This window comes from Phacochoerus africanus, chromosome 13, assembly GCF_016906955.1.
Source record: "Phacochoerus africanus isolate WHEZ1 chromosome 13, ROS_Pafr_v1, whole genome shotgun sequence".
NCBI classification, from domain to species: Eukaryota; Metazoa; Chordata; class Mammalia; order Artiodactyla; family Suidae; genus Phacochoerus; species Phacochoerus africanus.
In genome coordinates, this window is record NC_062556.1 from 33220398 (window position 1) to 33243826 (window position 23429).

Consider the following 23429-nt stretch of genomic DNA (forward strand, 5'->3'; position numbering starts at 1 on the left):
CAGGAAGGATGCCTGCAGTAATTTCTGTACTCTTAAATTTTCTGAGGCTTGTTTTATGCCCTAGTATGTAGTCAGTCCTAGAGAATGTTCCATGTTCACTTGAAAAGAATGTGTATTCTGCTTTTTTTGGGTGTAATGTCCTGAATATATCAAGTCTAAATGTTCTTTTGTATCATTTAGGATCTCTTTTGCCATATTGATTTTCTGTCCTAAAGATCTTTCCATTGATGTATGTGACGTTAAGGTCTTCTAATGTTAACACAGTTCCATCAATTTCACACTTATGTCTGTCAGTATTTTTTTTATGTATTTGGGGGCTCCTATATTACATATATATATATATATATATATAGATGAGTGTAATATCCTGTATTTGTATTGATCATTTTATCATTATATGGAGTTCTTCTTTATCTTTCTTTATAGCCTTTGTTTTGAAGTATTTTGTCAGATAAGAGTATTGCAGTCCCCACTTTGTTGTCTTTTCTGTTTGCATGAAATATTTCTTTCCATCATCTCATTTTCAGGCTATGTCTGTCCTTTGCCCTAAAATGGGTCTCTTGTAGGCAGAATATTGTAGGTTCTTATTATTTTTTAATCTAACCTGCCTCTCTGTCTTCTGATTAGCCCATTGTCCATTGACACTTAAGATAATTATTGATAGATATGTAGTATTTATTGCCATTTTCAACTTTGTTTTCTTGTTGATTCTGTGTTTCTTCTTCGTCCCTTTTGTTTATTTTTACTTTTGTGGTTTGATGACTTTCTTTTGTGTTATGCCTGTGTTCTCTTCTTTTTTTGTGTGTGTGAATCTATTGTATGTTTTTGATTTGTGTTTACCCTGTTTTTCAAGTATGTTAACCTCTTCTTATACCTACTTGTTTTAAATTGGTGGTCATACAAACTTTCCGGAAACAAAAATTTATGTTTTCTTACTCTCTTCCCATGCATTTTATGATTTTGATGTCCTCTTTTACATCTTCATTTTCATCCTTTTGTTGTTCATTGTGGTTATCATCACTTTCACAGAAATTTTCCTCTTTTTATTTTAATATTTGTTCTGGCTTCTTTAAGTGATTTACTTTCCAATTTTGATTTTCTATTTCCTATAGATTACTGGTTCTTTTCTATTTAGAGAAGACCTTTCAGTTTCTTTTAAGATAGGTTTAAAATTGCTGTATACTTTTAATTTTTGCTTGTCTGAGAAATTCCTTATCACTCCTTGTATCCTAAATGATAATCTTGCCAGGTAGACTATCCTACTTTGCGGACTTTTCCCTTTCAGGTCTTTGAATATATCTTGCCACACCCTTCTCCCTGTCTTACTGTAGAGAAATCAGCTGATAGCCTTATGGGGGCTCCCTTGTAATTAACTCTTTGTTTCCCTCTTCCCACCTTTATAATCCTCTTTATCTTTACCTTTTGTCTGTGTGTAGGTCTCTTTGGGTTCATCTTGTTTGGGACCCTCTGTGTTTCCTGTACCTGGATATCTGTTTCCTTCTTAAGGTTTAGGAAGTTTTCAGCCATAAATCCATCAAATACATTTTCAACCCACTTTTCTCTTTCTTCTCCTTCTTGGATCTTTATTATGCATAGATTGGCATGCTTTATATTATCCCATAGGTCTCTTTCTATATACTGCATACACACACACACACACACACACACACACACACACATCCTAATTTATACACTGTGTTACTTAACACTTTCATTTTGAAATATAGGAAAATAACTGTTGTGCTTACAGTATATCCTTCATGTTTTATATAGGAATTACATTAAATATGGCTATTGGTGAAGGATATGGTCCAAATCCTTTGTGAATACCACTGTAGAATACTGAAAGGCTGCATTGAGATGTGGGTTTCTGGTGGTTGGCTAAGCTCTTCTTTCCCACAAAGAAGCTATTCATCGTATGTGCTTCAAATTTGGTGTTTTAGCAAAATTACACATTACTGTGTTGAGTCTTTTTAGGTTACTTACAAATAGCATTAAATCTTCAAATATTAATATGCTAATACAAAATATGTTCTGAAGGTTAAATGGGAAAGTTGGTTCCTTTATCTAATTAACTCTGCATTAAAAACAATAGAATATGGGTTATTTCAGGACTTCTTAGAGAATGTAATGTGTTATGTTAGTCTATCTTGTGACTTTCTTTTTTTTTTTTAATTTTTTAATTTATTGATTTATTTTTGCTATTTCTTTGGGCCGCTTCTGCGGCATATGGAGGTTCCCAGGCCAGGGGTCGAATCGGAGCTGTAGCCGCCGGCCTACGCCAGAGCCACAGCAACACGGGATCCGAGCCGCATCTGCAACCTACACCACAGCTCACGGCAACGCCGCATCGTTAACCCACTGAGCAAGGGCAGGGACTGAACCCGCAACCTCATGGTTCCTAGTCGGATTCGTTAACCACTGCGCCATGACGGGAACTCCTCTTTTTTTTTTAATATTTCCCCAATACAATTTTTTTCTACTGTACGGCATGGTGACCCAGTTACACATACATGTACACATTCTATTTTTGCACATTATCATGCTCCATTATAAGTGACTAGACATAGTTCCCAGTGCTACAGAGCAGGATCTCATTGCTAATCCATTCCAAATCTTGTGACTTTCTTAAAGGTCAATAAGATTTGTAGCCAGACTTATTTGGTCCTAAGACTGGTTGTTTAGCAAATGGTAATCTACTAGATTTTGCAGAATAATAATTAGCTGCTTAAGAAATGTATTAATATGCCTCAGTTATAAGTGAGATCTCATTTATTAAGACAGAGGGTGTAAGAAATTCCATATTTTTCAAATAAGGAGCTTGCCAGTTGTGAAAGGCATGAAATTCATAACTGATACCTTTATTATTTATCACAGACTTTATGATGCTATATACCAGTTTAACATTGCACTTGTAGAATTTATTATTGATGCTACAGTTTGAACATAGAATATGCTTTTGACTATTAGAATTTGTACACCTATTTCACAGTTCTGAACTTTTTCATGCAATGTTTACTATTCTCAGAAATGACTAACAGTGTTTTTGCCAATGAGAAGAAAAACAGGATTACTTTTTTGGTGTCCTAGTTGCAAGGTTATGTTCTTTCTGATCTCAGCACATTACACTACTTTATTCTTAGAACCTACCGTGATCTTTCTATGTGGACTTAACTGCCTAAATCATCTTATTCATACAGGGTACCTTAGAACATACTTGCTTCTTTTTTATTATAGTTTCTTGTTTTCAAGTCTACCAATTTATTGGATCATAGACTTCTTGAAGTTGGGTCTGAACTTTTAACATGAATTGTCCATGAGGCCAAGTAAGTCCCAAATAAAATTTTTTCTGAAGGAAGGAGAAGAGAATTCATGTGATGGAATTTAAGGTGACAAAAAAATCATTCGTAAAAGTTTTTAGCTATGTAAAACGCCAAGTTCTTATGACCTAATTGATATATGAGTATCATTACACACACTAGAAATATATTTGTATCTAAATCTTTTGTCACTGACATATCAGATTTTTTTAGTAGACAAAATAACATAGTTTGAATCTTTATTTAAAATTGCCTGTGAGACAAATATAAAATGTGGGTTTCATATTTTTCCAAATTATGCAAGCTAAGAAGTTGATTCATAAAATAGTTATGTCAATATAATGATTTTTGTGTAGGCATGTGTTTAGAATAATACTTTCCCAAACAACCTGACTGCTTGCCATTCTGACTTTGTTCTTTTTAGGATTGTTACTACCATAATTGTTTGATAGAAACACACACACATTTAGTTATTTTTATTATTTGATTAAATATCATCTTTTTTCATTTGTACAAGTATAAAATAAGAAAAATATTTTCATTGGGAAATGATAATAACTTGATGTTTGCAAATGTCAAGATTTAGTCCTGGGACCCCTATCTTCCAACTGAACAGCCAGCTGTGCAGGACCCCACCAGTGGGCCAGTACCAACCCTGATCCCGTACCACCACCAGTGGTCCAGTACCAACCCTAATCCTGCACCAGCTTCCCCAGGACCTGACCCTACCCAACAACAGGACGGCATCAGCTCTAGGGCCTCTGAGCCCCACAGACAGCTATACCAGGACTTGGATTGGCCAACCAACAGCCTGGCATCAGCCATAAAACTTCCTGGACCTTACTTATAGCTGTGGCTGGGACCTCACCCTGCCCACTAGTGGGTGGGCAACATTTGCAAGAGGCAAGGGCAGACAGTCAGCCAGGCTTGGGGTTGACCCACCACTACAGAAGGATGTTTCTGATGTAATGCCACTTCTCCAAGATTGAGAAAAGTAACTGACCTCCCTAATACATAGAAATAAATGCAGAGAATTAGGCAAAATGAAGAAACAGAGGAAAATGTTCCAGATGAAGGAACAAGTTAGGATCCCAGAAGAACTAAGCAAAAGTGGAACTAAGCAAACTACCTTTTAAAGAGCTACAAAGTTATATATAACTTTACATATATAATATATAAAAATATAATGTATCATATAGTATATTATTATATGTTATCATAATATTATTATTACATTATTACACATCACAGTATATATAATATATCATAAAATATGTTATATCATGTATAATATAAATATAAATGTAATGTATATAGTTATATATATATATAAAGTTGTATATGTAGTTATATATGAGTTATGATGTTATATATAAGAGTTATAAAGATGATTGACAAACTCAGAATAGATGAATACAATGAGAAGTTAAAGAGTTAGAAAATATAAAGGCAAACAAGAGCTGAAAAATACAATAACTGAAAGAAAAATACACTAGAAGAGACCAAGAGTAGATTAGATGATATTGAAGAACAGATTAGTTAACTGAAAAGTAGAGTCGTGGAAATCACTAAAGCTGAACAGAAAAAAGAAAAAAAAATTAAAGAAAACCCCTGAAAATAGTTTAAAAGACATCTTGGACAACATCAGGTATATTAACATTCTCTCTGTATGGACTTCAGAAGGACAAGAGTGAGAGAAAGGGGCAATAAACTTATTTGAATAAGTAATAGCTGAAAACTCACCTAACCTGGAAAAGGAAACAGACATGCATATCCAGGAAGCAGAGTCCCAAACATGATCAACTCAAAGAGGACTACTGCAAGAAACGTTGTAATTAAAATGGCAATAATCAAACATAAAGAGAGAATCCTAAAAGCAGAAAAGGAAAAGCAACTAGTGACATGCAAGGGAACTCCCATAAGGCTATCGGTTGACTTCTCAGCATAAACTTTGCAGACTGGAAGGGTGTGGAATGATACACTTAAAGTTATGAAAGGAAAAAAAATCTACAACTGAGAATAATCTACCTGGCAAGGCTATCATTCAGATTTGGATGAGCAATAAAGAATTTTACAGATAAGCAAAACCTAAAAGAACCACTAACCTGGCTTTATAAGAAATGTTAAAGGAGCTTTTTTAGAGAAAAAACCATAGTAGAAATATGAAAATTATGAAAGGAAAAAAACTCATCATTACAGACAAAATGCAGTTAAGGTAATATATTAACAACTTATAAAGCTAGTACGAAGTAAAGTAGTAAAACCCTCTGTATCCACAATAAATAGACAAGAGACAAATAAAGCTAAAAGACGTAAAATATGATGTCATAAAATGAAACTTGGTGAGGAGTATACAAATTCAGAATTGTTACAATGAGTTTGAACTTAAGACAGCATCAACTTAAAATAATCATGTGTATATATAGGTTGTTATATATAACCCTAATGGTAACTACAAACCAAAAATCTATAGTAAATATACACAAAAGAGAAGGAATCCAAACATAACCTTAAAAATAATAATCAAATCACAAGGGAAGAGAGTAAAAGAGGAAGAAAAAATACAAAAACTAGCTGCAAACAATTAACAAAACAGCAGTAGATATAAACCTATAAGTAACTAAATGTAAATGAACTGAATACATCAGTCAAAAGTCATAGAGTGTTGAATAAATAAAAAACAACAAGACCCATATATAGCGTCCTTAAGCAGACTCACTTCAGATGTAAAAGTACACACTGAAAGTGATGGTATAAAGGCATTTCATGTAAATGGAAACAGAAAGAAATCTGGGATAGCAATACTTATATCAGACAAAATAGAATTTAAAACAAAGACTGACACGAGACAAAAAGGACATTACATAATGATAATCCAACAAGAACATATCATAATTATAAATGTATATGCAGCCAACTTAGGAGCACCTAAATAGATAAAGCATATATTAACAAAATAAAGGAAGAAATTGATAGTAATACAATAATAGTAGGGGACTTCAACACTTCCACTTACATCAATGGACAGATCATCCACATGAAATTAATAAAGAAATACAGGCCTTAAACAACACACTAGACCAGATGGAATAAATATATATATAAAATATTCGACCCCAAAGCAGCAGAATAAACATTCTTTTCAGTGCTCATGAAGCATTCTCCAGGATATATCACATTAATCCGCAGAAAAAGTCCCAATAAATTTAAGTATCATATTAAGCATTTTTCTAACCAATAGTATGAGAATATAAATAAATTATAAGAAAAAAAATGCAGAGAACACAAACAGGTGGAGACTAAACAATATGCTGCTAAACAACCAGTTGGTCACTGAAGATATCAAACAGGAAATTAAAAAAATACCTTGAGACAAATTAAAATGGAAACACAACAATCCAAAAATCTATGGGACAGAGTGAAAGCATTTCTAAGAGGGAAGTTGATAATGATACAAGCCTACCTCAGGAAACATGAAAAAAATCTCAAGCAACCTGACCTTACATCTAAAGTAACAAGAAAAAGAATAACAAAGCCCAAAGTTAGTAGAAGAAAAGAAATTCTAAAAACCAGTACAGAAATAAATAAAGACTAAACAATAATAGAAAAGATCAAGGAAACTAATAGCTGGTTTTCTGTAAAGATAAACAAAATTTATAAATCTTTAGCCAAACTTATGAAGGAAAGAAGGAGAGGACCCAAGTAATTAAAATCAGAAATGAAAGAGAAGTTATAGCTGATACCAGAGAAATACAATGGATCAGAGAAGAGTACTTTGACTCATGATACATCAACAAACTAGACAACCTAGAAGAACTGGGTAAATTCATAGAAAGGTCTGATCTTCCAAGACTGAATTGAAAGAATGAAAATACAAACAGAACCATTACCAGTAATGAAATTGAATCAGTAATCAGAAAATGCTTAACAAACAGAAGTTCAGGCCCAGTTGACTTTACCAATGAATTCTAAACATGTAAAGAGGATTTAACATCTATCCTTCTCAAAGTTATTTCACAAAATTGCAGAGGAAGGAACATTTTGAACTCATTTTATGAGGTCAGGATTACCCTGATGTCAAAACCAGTGAAAGAAACCACACACACACGTACACACATACGCAGAGAAATTACAGGTAAATATCACTGATGAACATAGATGCAAAATCTTTAACAAAATATTAGCAAATCAGGAATATAGTAAAAGATCATACACCATGGTCAAGTATATAAGGGGATATAAGGGTGGTTCAGTCAAGTAATGTGATATACCATATTAACAAATTGAACAATAATAATTGTGATCATCTCAAATAAGTGTGGGAAAAGCTTTTGACAGAGTTCAACATTTATTTAAAAACCTCTCAACAAAGTGGTTTGGCGGTATGGAGGGAACGTATTTCAGTGTAATAAAGGCCATATGTAACAAGCCAGCAGCAAACATCATACTCAGTGGTGAAAACCTGAAAGCATTTCCTCTAAGACTGGGAACAAGACAATGGTGCCCACATTCATCACTTTTATTCAGCGTAGTTACTGCAAGTCCTAGCTACAAGAATCAGGCAAAAAAGGGAAGTAAAAGGAATCCGTATTGGAAAGGAAGAAATAAGTCTATCACTATCTGCAGATGTCGTGATAATACATATAGAAAATTCTAAAGATGCCACCAGAAAAAACCGTTAAAACTAATAAATGAACTCAGTTAAGTAGCAGGTTATAAAATTAATATATAGAAGTCTGTTTCTTTATACCAACAACAAACTATCAGAAAAATTAAGAAGACAATGCCATTTGCAATTACATCAAAAAGAATGAAATACCTAGGAATAAATAAATAACCAAGGAAGTAGAAGATCTAAACTTGGAAGATTATAAGACATTGATGAAGGAAATTAAAGACAACACAAACAAATGGAAAGATATACTGTGCCTATGGACTGGAAGATTTAATATTGTTAAAATGACCATACTCCCCAAAGCAATTCAGATTCAGTGCATTCTCTATCAAAATACAAATGACATTTTTTATAAAAATGGAGCAAACAGTTCTAAAATTTGTCTGGAAACAGGAAAAGCCCTCAGATAGCCAGATTGGTCTTGAGAATGAAGAACAAAGCTTACCTACCACATGCTTTGTTTTAAAACTATACTTCACATCAACAGTCATTGAAATGATATGGTACTGACACTAAACAAGATACACAAATCAATGGAACAGAATAGAGTATCCCCAAAATGAACCCACACTCATATGGTCAGTTAATCTATAACAAAGGAGGAAAGAATATATGGTGGAGAAAAGATAACCTTTTCAATGAATGTTTTTGGGAAAATTGATCTGCTACACGCAGAAAAATCAAACTGGACTGCTTTCTCATAACATATACAAAGGTAAACTCAAACTGTATTGAAGACTTTAATGTAAGACCTGAAGCCATAAAACTCCTAGAGGAAAACATAGGTGTTACGCTGTTTTTGTTTGTTTGTTTGTTTTGTTTTTTTAAGAGCCACATCTGTGGCATATGGGAGTTCCAGGGCTAGAGGTTGAATCAGAACCACAGCTGCCAGTCTGTGCCACAAGCATGGCAATGTGGGATCCAAACCTCATATCTGCGACCCATGCCTTGCAGTAATGCTGGACCTTTAAACCACTGAGCTAGGCCAGGGATCAAACCTGCATCCTCATAGACATTTTGTCGGGTTCCTAACCCACTGAGCCACAATAGGACCTTCCAGCATTATCTCTTTTTTTTTGTTTTGTTTTTTTTAAGACGGCACCTGTGGCAAATGGAGATTCCCAGGCTAGGGGTTAAATCAGAGCTACAACTGCTGGCCTATGCCACAGCCGCAGCAATGCAGGATCTGAGCCGTGTCTGTGACCTACACCACAACTCATAGCAGTGCTGGATCCTTAACCCACTGAGTGAGGCCAAGGATCGAACCGGCATCCTAATGGATGCTGACAATGTTTCTGCTGAGCCACAATGGGAACTCCACATTATACTCTTTGATATTAGTCTTATCAGGTTTTTTTGGACCAGTCTCCTCAGGCAAGGGAAACAAAAGCAGAAATAAACAAACGCCACTGCATCCAACTGAATGGTTTTTGCACAGCAAAGGAAACTGTATGCAAAATACAAAGCCACCCAACTAAATGGGAGAATGTATTTGCAAACATTATCTCCAAAACTTACAAAGAATCCATACTACTCACTGTCCAAAAAAACAACCTGATTAAAAAATGAGTAGACGATATGAATAGATATTTTCCTGAGACGGCCAGAAGATACACAAAAAAAATACTCATCATAACTAATCATGAAATTGCAAATCAAAATTGCAAATGAGATATCGCCTCACATCTGTCACAATGACTTATCAAAAAGACAGATGTTGCTGAGGATATGGAGAAAAGGATACCCTTATGTACTGTTGTTGGGAATGTAAATTGGTACAGCTACTATGGAAAAAACATGGAGGTTCCTCAAAAAATTAAAAATAGAACTACCATATAGTCCAGCAATTACACTTCTGGGTATTTTTTTCTGAGGACTAAAAAAAACACTGACTTGAAAAGATAAATTTACTTCTGTGCTTATTTCACTGTTATTTATAGTAGCTAAGATATGGAAGGATCCTAAATGTCCATAAATGTATGAGTTGATAAAGAAGATGTGATATATAGAATCAATGGAATATTATTCAGCCATAAAAAAGAATGAAGCCTTTCTATTTGTTACAACATAGATGGACCTAGTTGGTGTTATGCTAAGTGAAGTAAGTTAGAGGAAAAAAACACTATACAATTTCACTTATATATGGAATCCAGAAAATCAAACAAACAATGCAAGACGGAAAGACTCATAGATACAGAGAAGAAATTGGTCATCACCTGAGGAGAGGCATATGGGGGTTTGGACAAAATAGGTGAAGTGGATTGATAGGTACAAACTTCCAGTTTCAACATAAATGAGTGACAGGGATGAAAATATACAGCCAGGGGTATATAGTCAATAATATTATAATAGCTTTGGTGACAGATGGCAACGAGGCATCTGTTTTAAATCTTTTTTTATTAAAGTATAGTTGATTTACAATGTTGTGCCATCTAGATATCATCTTGATCACTTTGTAGTGTATAGAAATAGTGAATCACTATGTTGTACACCTGGAACTAACTTGGTGTTATAGGTGAATTTTACTTCAATTAAAACAATAAGAAGAACTCATACATTTCATTTTAGAAAAATTCTTAGTTAAAAACTAGGCAGGGGAGCTAAATAGACATTTTTCCAAAGAAGACATACAGATGTTCGACAGACACATGAAAAGGTACTCAACATTAACAAAAATGAGATTTTGTTAATTTTAATAGTTTCTAATTTATATATGCTAGATATTACAAAACAATGCTTTATTGCTTTTTAAAAATTAAAAGTCACATGAAGGCTTCTTTATGCTTAGATTAATGAAGATACAACTATTGCATGAGTCTTGTTTGTGGACAGTCTACACACATGAGAATGAATAAACTGATATACACACACACACACGCACACATACACATATAAAATCAGAAGTTTATCCTGAAAGTTCTATTTCTAGGCACCATTTTTTATGAGGGATATGAGCATCTGCAGACTTTAGTTTCCACAGGGGTCCTGAAACCAAATCCCCTTCATATACCGAGGGGCAAGCAGCTATTGAACAGAGTCAGATGGGGAAATTTATGTTTAAATGTAAGTTGGACATGGTCTATTCTTAAAAGATCTACTGCAGAAACTTTTATGTATGTGAATCAATTTTTAAAAAAATATATTTCCTTCCTAAATCTACCTCAGTTTCTGTGTATATTACAATATTACAAGGATATACCTAAAATTGTTGATAACTTTTTTTTTTGGAAGAAGAATTGAGGAGGTGCCACTTTTGCTTTTCACTTTATCTCTGTAAAGTTGTATTTTATTATTTATAGACTTAAACCAATCAAGTTCACTGAAGGAAATCATTCAGGGAGAGTTAATGAATCAAGGCATTTTAAATTGAATAGGGGATGTTGTTCATAGATTCTAATATAAAGGATGGCCCTTCAAATAATAGGATTTTATTTAATTGAATCATTACTTCTCAAATAATTACTTAAATTCATAATTGATGTGTTAGTTTCCTGTGGATGCTATAGCAATTACCACAGAGTGATTAAAACAATAGAAAAGTACTCTCTTACACTGGTGGAGGCTAGAGTCTGAAGTCAGGGTGTATGCAGAGGGTCTAGGGAGGAATCAGTTACTTGTGGTTGCTGGCATTTGTTGTCTTTAGACCTCATCACTCCAATTTCTGTGTCCATCTGTCTCAAAACTCCCTCCGCCATTCTTTTATCAGGACATTTGTCATTGGATTTAGGTCCCACCTGGTTAATCATCTGAAGATTTTTAAAGTAATTACATCTGTTAAGACGATTTTTCCAAGTAAAGTAACAGTCACTGGTCCTAGAGATTAGGACATGAATGTATCTTTTGGGGTACCACCATTCATCCCACTGCCAAGAAATATGGGTATACATTTAAATTATGTTTTCTAAGCTGAAAAAATAAGACTTTTAGTTTATTTGCAGCATTTCAGTTTCAAAAATTTAAGCAATGTAAAAAGCATTTTATATTTAAGATGCATTTTAATGAAAATTAGAATTAATTCATATTTATTGACTAAGATATATGTATAAGTGTATAAGGGACTATTTCACTCTTGGAAAATTATTCATTTATATTTACTTATTTAACTTAGCTTTTTTATTTTTTTAATTTAGGGCCACCCTGTGACATATGGAGGTTCTCAGGCTAGCAGTCAAATCAGAGCTTCAATTGCTGGCCTGCACCACATCCACAGCAATGCCAGATCTGAGGTGCATCTGTGACCTACACCACAGATCACCACAAGTCTGGATCCTTAACCCACTGAATGGGGCCAGGGATCAAACCCACAACTTCATGGATACTAGTTGGGTTCATTAAAGCTAAGCCACAGTGGGAACTCATAACTTAGAATATTTAAAGTGACTGTCATTTTTGATTTTAGGCCTTTTCCATTTTCATTTCATTTTAATTTTTGGAGAATTGTTATACTTTTAAATGGTAAAGTATATGATTACATATACTAGAAACAAATGCATATTCATCATAATAGCCTATGATAATCAAAGTAGTAAGTTTTCATTTTCTTAGTTTTGAATAAATGGTATTACTTCAAAGAAATTATATGTGTAAATTATAAAATGTCTGATTTTAAAACAGATATTATAGTTATAATGTCCTGTGCTATAGAATGTAAAACTTACTACTTACCCACTGTTTCTTGGCATAATTGTTGTAAATTTTGACATAAATGGCAGATTGGACAAAAATGATGGCCATGTGTTTTTCATTGAAAATTCTGTTTGAGGCAGAAATAGTTGCAGTCTCATGGAATAACTTTTTTTCTTATTCTTAAAAACTATGTTTATTTATCAATATATGTAAAATTGGAAGGTTTCAACAAATTAAATAATAAAGATCTTTTCATCTTGCCGATACTTCCTTCACTTCTCAGTGAGCTCCATACGAGTAGCATGCTGGAAATAGATACTTTAGGCTTTCTAATAAAGAAGCATACACACTTTTGACTAGTTATAGCCTTTGAGGAAATTCCTTTTATTGGTTGGCAGATTTCATTATTTTCCAGTCTTCTAAAAATCCAGAAAACTTTATTAGTTTCAGAAGAAGGTATTTTTAAGGGTCATTATGTTTGAGGAATATTTTCCAGAATAAACACAAAGGCGTACAGTGTTTACGACGGAAGAAAACTAGTATTTCTTTAGCCACTGCTTTGTTCCCAGGCTAAATATTTCATTTATTCATAGAACAACTATTATAGATCAGCATTTCTTTAGCAACTGCTTTGTTCTCAGGCTAAGTATTTCATTTATTCATAGAACAACTGTTATAGATCAGCATTTCTTAGAACAACTCTATAGAACCTTTTTTTTTTTTTTTTTAAGTAGGGGAGGAAACTGAAGCACAGAAAGTTTGAATGATTTGCTTTGGGCCCTGCATGTATTAAAGGGTGAGGGTGAGATTTGCATCTAGTTCTCTCACTAAAAAGTATGTATCAGATTATAGTGTCTCCATGCTATTCATAAAATGGCTTCTAATTTTTGCTATCATAGCTTACATTTTAAAATAACATCTCATGGTGTTGATTCAATCCTGAGAGGTCTTGGCATGGCCTCTGCAGGCACTGATGATACTGCAGTAGTCCGTGCACAGACCGAGTAACGAGTAAGTCTTTCTGCTTGATGCATGGTTTTATAGCTATCACCTTTGTGCTAAAGAAAAGATGACAGAAATATGAATCTCCTATCTAAAGTGGGTTATTAAAAACTAACTTCAACTCTGCCTCAGAATTTAAGTGTGAAAATGTTGAATTAGAGGAAGGATGTAAATTATAACTTTAAATGAAAGTAAAAATGTTGAAGCCTTCACTTTATGCTTGTAAATTATGTGAAGGCTTGCTTTACAAAAGTGAATAATAACATAGTTAGGTTCCCAATGCCACTATTCTTTGTAGTATATCAATTATGGAATTTCAAGGAAATTGTTTACAACTTTTTACTTGCTTAGATGTTATAGTAATTATTTAATTTCAAATAAGCATTCCAGGGCAAATGTCTCTGTGACTTGAATTATGATGGGGAAAGTATTTTAAATACCTGAAAATGTATCATAAAAAATAGAAGTTTGTGATTTGTTATCACCTGTCTTATAGTTATTATATTAAAATTGTCATGCTTGTTTATTTTGATGCTTGAGAAAAGCAACTATTGAAATAATGTTGAAAATATTCTTTGTAATTCTTCTGCTGCAAAAAAAAGTTACTCTCTAGTTATTTAGGTGTACTTTTTATAAGTTACTATTTCCAAAGGAGAATATAGGAGAGAATAGGAGAGAAAATTATCTTTTGATATACTTCAGTTTTTTTTCTTGAGATATTTCTTTAATATATGCTAAATTATCCTGAGTGATCTTTATAGCAAAAATTCAAAAATTATGTCTATTTTATTTTCGATATATCTACTCTGTACCCAAAAAAGTCCTTATAAATGTTAGAAATCTTTATTTTAAAACCAATTCAGTACATCTTTGGAGTCTTAGCTTCCAATATTATACTTGTGAAGCAAGGTTGTCATCTAGTGGTGTTTTCAAGTAGTACATCCTTCAGAATTAGCTCTCTATTATATTTTCTAATACATTTTAAGAGAAATGCTCAACAAAAACAAATGTAGACTTCAGTTTTTCAGAATTTAAACACTTCTAAATGTTTTACATTATATATGACTTTACAAAGGATTATCCCTAGAACTTTTTCTAATTTCCATATTTTGATCTTTAATATTGGGCCAAACTTTTGCTGGCAACTGAAATGTTTGAGTAGTATGGATGTTAAGGATGATATATATCAAGGCATTTTATAATGCTTCACATCTCTATACAAGTTTTTTTTTTTTTTTGGAAAAAAGATCCTTCTGTAGTACTGAATAGATTTTTTTCTTTACTTTTTGAACATTCATCCTTTCAATTTTGGCACAGCTTAATTTTATGGAACATTTTGCACTTATAAGGACTTCTTTACTTTTGTTGTTTTGTTATAAAAATTTGAAAAGTTAGTGTAGAAGAAATTAAAATAGCTTTTCCTGTCTATAGAAAAATTTTAATATCATAGGTTAGCTAAATAGTGGAAATAATATACATTTGTGCATGCAAAGAAATCATAAAAATTAAAAACTGATGCAGTTTTAAAGATAGTTTATATTCGAATAAAATAAGTCTTGTACTGAAAATAGTTTTTATTATATTAAAACCAACACTAATTGGTTGTTACTTAGAGGTACTTTAAGTAATATAGATCTTTTTTCATCTGATCCATTCATATATAAACCTAGAGAAAATTAAATTTTAAGCTAGTATTGACTAAGGTCCTTATAAATGTTGGAATAAAGGTTGTGTATACATTTTGGCATAATAGGCGGCCACTTTAAAGAAGGAAAGAAAATGGTAGTGATGGAAATTTCCTTTTTTTTAGGGAAATGAAATAAAAGACCACTTTTTTTTTGTTTGTTTTCCACTACTTGGTATCTTAAGACTCCCTCTTCTGAATGTAGAAATCTCATCCTCCTTTTTTGCTGTACTTAATAAAGATTTAGGCATGGAATCCCATAAATTCATTCAGCTTACTGCTGGTGTACCAATTCATTTTCTGGTTGGTGACTCCCCACCTCCCCCAAATATATTTATAAAGTGTATTGAGTATATTGATTTTATCTGTACCAAGGTTATTTGAAGCAAATTTTGTGCCCAAATTCTGTTAGCCTGTTCCCTTAACTAATCTTATTACTCGCTGTGGTTCATATATAGGAATTTATAAGCCATTTTCCTATGCTTAGGAATAGAGGAGGGAATTAGCAATTTATTTCAATGTTTCTGGCTGGGGACAGCAAGAGCCTATAAGAATAATAGCAAAAACCAAATTTTTCAGCAGACCCATGATAATCCACTTACACTGTGGGGCTGGAAACAGGATAGGCAAAGTGAATAGAGAGATCTTTATTTGGGTATTTTCAAAAAATATTTTTAATATCCTGGGAATTTTAGTAGATTTACACTTTCATTTTTGCTAAGATGAAAGATACTTTTTTTTCCCCTTTCTTTTTAGGGCCGCATCTGCGGCATATGGAAGTTCCCATTCTAGGGGTCAAATCACAGCTGCAGCTTAGCCACAGGAATGCCAGATCTGAGCCACCTCTGCAGCCTACACTGCAGCTTGAGGCAACACCAGATCCTTTAACCCACTCTGCAAGACCAGGGATTGAACATGCATCCTCATGGATACTAGTCAGGTTTTTCACTTGCTGAGCTACAACAGGAACTCTGAAAGATACTTTTTAATTATAAGTGATTAAAAAAACTATCTGTTAGGTTTTATTCTCTCCTGTCCACATGTTGGCTTGAGTAATGGGGAGTTATCATTTTTCTTTGTCCCCAAACAGGGATTCACTTATTAGATTCCCATTTTGATATTTGGATAACGAATGTGGGCTAGTAATCTTAACATGGTAGCAAATAATCGTATATAGATCAGAGACCCCAAAAGCCACATGAGGCCATTTGACTTGGGTTTAATTCAGAGACAATTAAGACCATCATATGTCCTTTATTTTTTGATTGAGTCCCTCTCCATTTGGGAAGAATGTTTTCACTCTTGATTTTCTCATTGGCATTTTAAAGAATTTTTCTGTGTCATCAGCCCTAATTCATTATGTGCAAATAGTAGAGTCTGCTTTTGATTATCTTATGAATTGAGGTTGCAGTTCAGACTAGAATGGGCATTCATTGCTTGGACGGGTGGAGGTAGGTGGAAGGGAAGAAAATTTTAGTGTGCTTTTTAGTATTTCTGGCCAATTAGAACATTTTTCCTCCTAAAAAATGTACATAGTGTGGAAATCTGAGGTAAGAGTGAGTTCTGGTACATACAGTTTGTAAAGTATTTAGACCAAAGTAAATAATTTGATGCCTTTTAGTTTGATGTAGACAACTCTGGTAAGGACATTATTTACATGCGTAATAATTATGCTTATAGCTCTCCAAGAGTCATACAAAGTGACCTAAAAGACATAGCTTTTTTCTTCTTTTGCTTGAAGAGGATGTCAGCCATAGATGTTATGTCATTTGAGAGATACTTATGAAACAGCCCTGCATATCAAAGACAACTGGAAAGTTTATAGGAGCAAACAAGCAGACATAAACTAATCTGATTAGTAAGTAGAGAGTGTGTGCCGCATGCAGACTGAAGCCTATTTTGTCTGACTTGTGCATTGCTTTACAAAACACTGAAAGTTAAAAATGAGAAGATCAGATAATAGCTGCTTAACCTGTCTTCACGCAGTCACTGGACCTGCCCCCTTTAGATGGGCATGTACTCTTCAGGTTGTGTCGGCCCTTCTCATTGTGTGTACATCACGGTCAGTGATTAAGTTAGATTCAGGGATTTTACCTACTTTCAGAGGGATGGACCTAAGGAACATTGGTGCTCTTTTTCCTTACGTATGGGATCCACTTACTGGTAATGGCGATTCACTGTTGAAATAATAGTATTTTATCACAGTTTTCTGTCATTTGAGATTCTTGAACTGTGGTTTGGGCGCGTCTGTTTTATATGTCCAAGTAACTTCAGGACATGAAGTGACACCCTTCTTATTACACATATATTCATTATTTGTAATAGGTAACACCCCTCCCCCAAATTGGTGGATAATAATTAATTTTAAAGCTTTTACTTTTAAAGTAAAAAGAATTGCTTTTTTAACATCTTCTATTTATGAAAAAAGGAAGCACTTTCTAAAACCTCTATTAAAAATGTTTAAATCTATTTAAAATTTTGAGTGTTTATTAAATTGTGATTTAAAATGGAATCATTTGAAGGTAAAATTATGGAGATCTATTAGTCTATTCTGTGTCATGCAGAAATTTACCCCTTTAGTACCTTGCTTGTCAGTAAAATGTATTCCTATGTATTTTTAGTTTAGAATAGTAATGTTGTTGTTCTAAAATCATCACTAGAGAAGGAAAAAGTATGTGTTTTGGGGGGTAGTTTAGTAAACAAGAGCTCTCTGGGGTTTATTTCTTCTTTAGGGTCCATGCCCTTGCATTTACATGCTCAGAGATGACACAAGGGAACTGATTATAATTCTCTTCCCTTGAGGTCCATTGTGCAGATATGCACAGGCATGCCTGTTCTTTCTTTCCTAATGACCACATTAAGACTGATGAATTTTGTGTTGTTCTTTCAGTTACTATGTTACTGTGGTGCATCTTGATTTGGGCATTTTTATCATTTGTTTTATTCTTGGATGATACTGGACTCTTAAATGTTTACAAAACCAAAATGATTAATTTGTAAATTCTAAGTTGTGGTTAATTTAGATTCAGTCTTATGAAAATGGTCCAGTATTGACAGAAGGATCACCAGGATGTTACTGGGGAGACCTATGAATGGGTCTTCTGTTTCTTGATAATTATAGAGTAAAGCTGTGAGGCTCAAGTCTTTTGTTTTATTAAAGTTGAGAAAGGAAGACTTGTACAGCTTGGAAATTGAGGCTGAGCCACATTTTGTAATTTCTTATATTCTTATTTCTTAGTATTCAGAAATTTTTACAGGTGTTATTTGGAAGGAAGTATATAATATTTGATTTATACATGGATAAAGTCAAATTTATACCCCCTTATTTCTTCTGCCTTTAGAACTTTTGTTCGATAGATGTTCCCTTTTTATATGTTGTAGGAATAGGTATTTTTATTGTTATAATAATTTTTTGAATCTCCTGACATTAGTTAATATTAGTTCCCTGATCTTTTACTGTGAAACTAGACCTATTCTTGCTTAATATATTTTGGAGCTCACTGATTGGCTTTCCCTAGTTGTGCTTTTGTGTGTGTATTCGTAAAGTTTCTGGTTGATTAAGAAATTGATTTGTATAGATGTTGCCTTTTGTTTATGAAAAGAAAATCATATTCTTGATATTAGTTTTAGTTGTCAATAGATGAGAAAAGTGTTGTAAATCAAAAGACTGCTAAAATGTAAATCAGGAGGCATCTTTTTTGTTTTGACTTTGCATAGCTTAAGTGTGTATTTTGGAGCAAGTTAACATCTTGGGCATTCTTCATCTGTAAAATTGAAGAGGTGAACTTTGACTATTTCTTAAGATCATTTCCAGTTCCTCTGTCATCCTATACTCTTTTAATTCCAAAGAGTTTCCTTTGTAGAAAACGAAGTATTTTACTAGTCATTGCATGTTATTTCCCCACCTTGTAGGAATTTTGAGAGTTGTGTTTTTGTAATCAGTCAGCATTTGATATAGCACCTATATCCATCTGTGCACTGTCGGTTCCTAAAATTGATTTCCACTTATATTGACCTCTCATCTCTTCCCCACTTTCCAGCCAGAATGTTCCAGATTATTACCTCTAGAATGTGCTTTATACTTTTTTACTTCTATGTTTTTGCTTATCCTATTCCCTTGCTTTGCACTCTTCTATTCCCCAGCCACTTTGAACCCCCATATATTTTGTTTATAATCATTTTGGCCTTGTATGATAGCTGTTTATGTATTGTGTTATACTTTATGTGACACTGTGAACTCCTTAAAGGAAGATGGTTATTTTTCATCATTTTACTAATCTTATTACTGATTCACATAATGCTTTTCACATAAATAGGGGGTTGATTAATTAATATTTGTAGAACTGAATTTATAAGATGATCAATGCCAGATATAATCAGTGGCTATGAATGGCAAAAAATTATCAGGGTAATAAGGAAATAACCTAGCCATTCTGAACTAAAGCAGTGTTTTAGCCATTTACACTGGCTGCAGACACTTGTATTCCATGGTCACTCATGTACTATTTACTCTTGCCTCTCATCCACTGATTCTTTTTTTTTCCCCTTTTGTCTTTTTAGCGCCACACCTGTGGCATGTGGAGGTTCCCAGACTAGGGGTCAATTCAGAGCTGTAGCCGCTGGCCTACACCACAGCCACAGCAACTCGGTATCTGAGCCATGTCTGCGACCTACACCACGGTTTATGGCAGTGCTGGATCCTTAACCCACTGAGCAAGGCCAGGGATTAAACCTGTGTCCTCATGGATGCTAGTCAGATTCGTTTACACTGAGCCATGACTGGAACTCCGTTGATTCTTACTCATACCTTTTTTGCTTATAACCCTTCCATTTTTTCTCTGTAACCAACTTAACTGCACCATTATAGTTTAGCACTGCCATGGTCTTAAACTTTTAATAGTATCTACTTTTTAAAAACACATTCTTGCTTTGATTTATTTACACTTTCCTTTCTTTTACTTCCTTGATCTTGTTCATATGCTTATCAACTTTAATTTTCTATTGCTCTTTGTACTCTCCTATTTACATTTCTTTTCACTTGTTTACTTTTGAGAAATCATACATTCTATGTTTCTTAAAGACAAATGCTCTTTGTGATTTGAGTTTACGTTGTCAAGTGTCTTAGGATCAGCCAACTGGTGGTGGAGTCGCTGGCCATCAGAAAGAGCTAGAGTTAGCTCCTTCAGACTAGTATTGCTGTATCTTTTTAAGGGGAGAATGTCTGCAGTGGCAATGGTGGCACTAGACTTTGGTTAAAGGAGTTGATACTTATAACAAAAAAAAAATCATTATATGTATAAAAAAGGAGTTGATACTGATTACAAAAGATATCAGATGTTAATGACATTTTTACAGGTGGACTCTGGGGGCGGGGATAATACCTGAATTGTAGAATTTGTTAAAGAACTTCAAAATTGCTGTGGTGGGGATAATTGAATTGATAGAAATGATTCTCTCACTTTGGATTCAGTAATCTTTATACTCTTGAATTAATTATTGTCTGCTACAGATGTATAGTTGGTTTGCACTGAATATGAAAACAAAGGGCAATAAGACCATGAGTAAAAAAACCAAAAAGAGACAGGAAAAGTAAAAGATATAAGGTAAAATGTTGCCTATCTTTGTGCTACTTGGAATCAATAGAATTTATTGAAGGATTCTTTAGACTATTGTGTTAGAGAAAGGGGACTTGAGAAGATAAAATTGAGAAAGTAGCCCAGGGGAATGTTCTGTTGGACTAAGTTTAAAACTGTGTTGTTTTTAGTTCTGTTTTTAGGGTACATCTCAATCTGTAAGAGTTTACTGCATTACCAAATATTAGTTAAGTTGGATATTGTATTTGTATAATAGTAAAGAGTAGCTCATTTATTCCTTATGGAGTATATTGATATTTAAATAGCTTTTCCCAGAAAGGATATGGCTACTTTATTAACACAATATCCTTTTGAAGATATAATAGAGGAAAAATATGCATTGCCCATAATAGAAGAAAAATATGCCTTGTCCATCTTGTTCTGTCAGAGGTAGTAAATAAACAGGGAGTATCCAGGACTCTTTCCCTAGTATTTGTAGTAGAAGTGTTTTTTATATGAGATCAAAATTGCATGTAGACTTAAGAAAATAATTTTGGTTAATTTTGATTTTAGGAAATATTAAGCCATTTATTTTATTTTAACAGGTATCTTTCAGATGAAGGCATTGAAGCTTGCACAAGTTCTCCTGAAAAAGTCAATATAAATGACATCATCCTGATTGCTCTCAATGTAGGTTTTATTTTTTAACTTATAAACATTTTTAATCTGGAAGCTATATTCATGGAAAATATCTCATAGAATAAACTGTATTTTATGATGAGTAAAGTGGAGAACATCTTTCATTTTTATCATCTGTGTTTGTTGAATTTGGTAATTTCATGAGCCAATTATTAGAAATACATATTTCTTTAACATCTATTATACAGAAACCAATGAAAAAGGAAAAACTGCAATTAAAACTCCTTTTTTTCCACCCAGTGATCAGTTATACATTTTCATTACATTTACAGTAGCTCTTTAATAACAGTAAAAGCTGATTGTATTTATTAAAATAAATTGCCGTTTAATTTACATAGAAACTCTAGTTAGGTTATAGCTTCTTGACAGTTGTAATTTTTATTTCAAAGTAACTTCTTCTGTTGATAAAAATAGTATATGTTGTACAATACGGTTACTTCAGAAAATACAGAAAAGTAAAATAAGAAAACCAAAACCAAATTACTGGAGTTCCCTGGTGGCTCAATGGATTAAGGCTCTGGCATTGTCACTGCTGTGGCTCTGGTTATAGCTGCAGCATGAATTCCATCCCTGCCTGGGAACTTATGCATGGGCCAAAGAAATTAATTTTTTTAAAAAGCAAACCAAATTGTTATTAATAAGAAAGCCTAATAATTACTGTTAATGTTTTGGTATATATTTCTTTTCAAGATGTTTCTCCCTGCCCATCTATATAGCTATATCTTTAACATAATTGGGATTTGAGGGGGGCATTTTTTTGAAGAGTTATAAAAATTGGTACTGATAGAAGTAAATGAATTTTTTTTCCCTGCCCTAGGGCATATGGAGTTCCTGGGTGAGGGATCCTTTAACCTACTGTGTGGGGCCAGGGGTTGAACCTGCATCCTGGCACTGCAGAGAAGCTGAATCCTGTTGTACCACAGCAGGAACTCCTCTTTTTTCAATCTTTTTTTTTTTTTTTTTTGCTTTTTAGGGCTGCACCTATAGCATATAGAAGTTCCCAGGCTAAGGGTTGAATCACAGCTGCAACTGTCAGATCCAAGCCATGTCTGTGACCTATACCATAGCTCATGGCAATATTGGATCCTTAACCCACTGAGCAGCAAGGCAAGGGACCAAACCTGTGTCCTCATGGATACTAATCGGATTCATTACCACTGAGGCACAACAGGAACTCACCTCCTTTTTCTTTTTTCAATCTTACTCTTACCCTAGTGGGAGTTTTTTTCTTATTGCCTTTATAATCTTAAGCTATTCACTGTCAAATGTTTATGTTATGGCACATAATCAATGAAATTCATAAGAGAATTACTGTCTGACAAATCCATTATATCACTGCAAAGTAGGTGTAGCATAAAGCAGAAATAGCAGCAACTGATAAGAATGTGAAATACAAAGTTATGTATAACTTTCTTTTCAAATTACTTAAATTTATATTTCTATAAATACATTTGGGTTTAAGCATGTAAAATTTGTATTTTGAAATTTATCATTTTTTTTTAGCTGCCCTTGAAATGTTATTCATGGTAGTTCCCATCCTGGCGCAGCAGGAACAACTCCGACTAGGAACCAGGAGGTTGTGAATTCAATCCCTGGCCTGCTCAGTGGGTTAAGGATCTGGTGTTGTCGTGAGCTGTGGTGTAGGTCGCAGACACAGCTCGGATCTGGCATTACTGTGGCTCTGGTGTAGGCTGGCAGCTGTAGCTCAGATTACACCCCTAGCCTGGGAACCTCCACATGCCGCAGGTGTGGCCATAAAAAGACAAAAAGCCAAAAAAAAAAAAAGAAATGTTATTCAATAAGGCTAGCAATTTCATTTTTTTGTTTCAGAGCTAAGTTGGTATTTAATA

General features: G+C 33.7%; 1 protein-coding gene across 2 annotated transcripts in view; it reads left to right on the plus strand.

Annotated features, from left to right (window-relative positions):
• TDRD3 (tudor domain containing 3) overlaps positions 1–23429 on the plus strand; it is a 181236-nt gene that overhangs the window by 33840 nt on the left and 123967 nt on the right. For both annotated transcript variants that reach the window (XM_047755867.1, XM_047755868.1), the window contains exon 2: positions 21486–21570. In XM_047755867.1, the coding sequence (XP_047611823.1) occupies positions 21486–21570 (85 nt within the window). The remainder of the gene's footprint in view (positions 1–21485; positions 21571–23429) is intronic.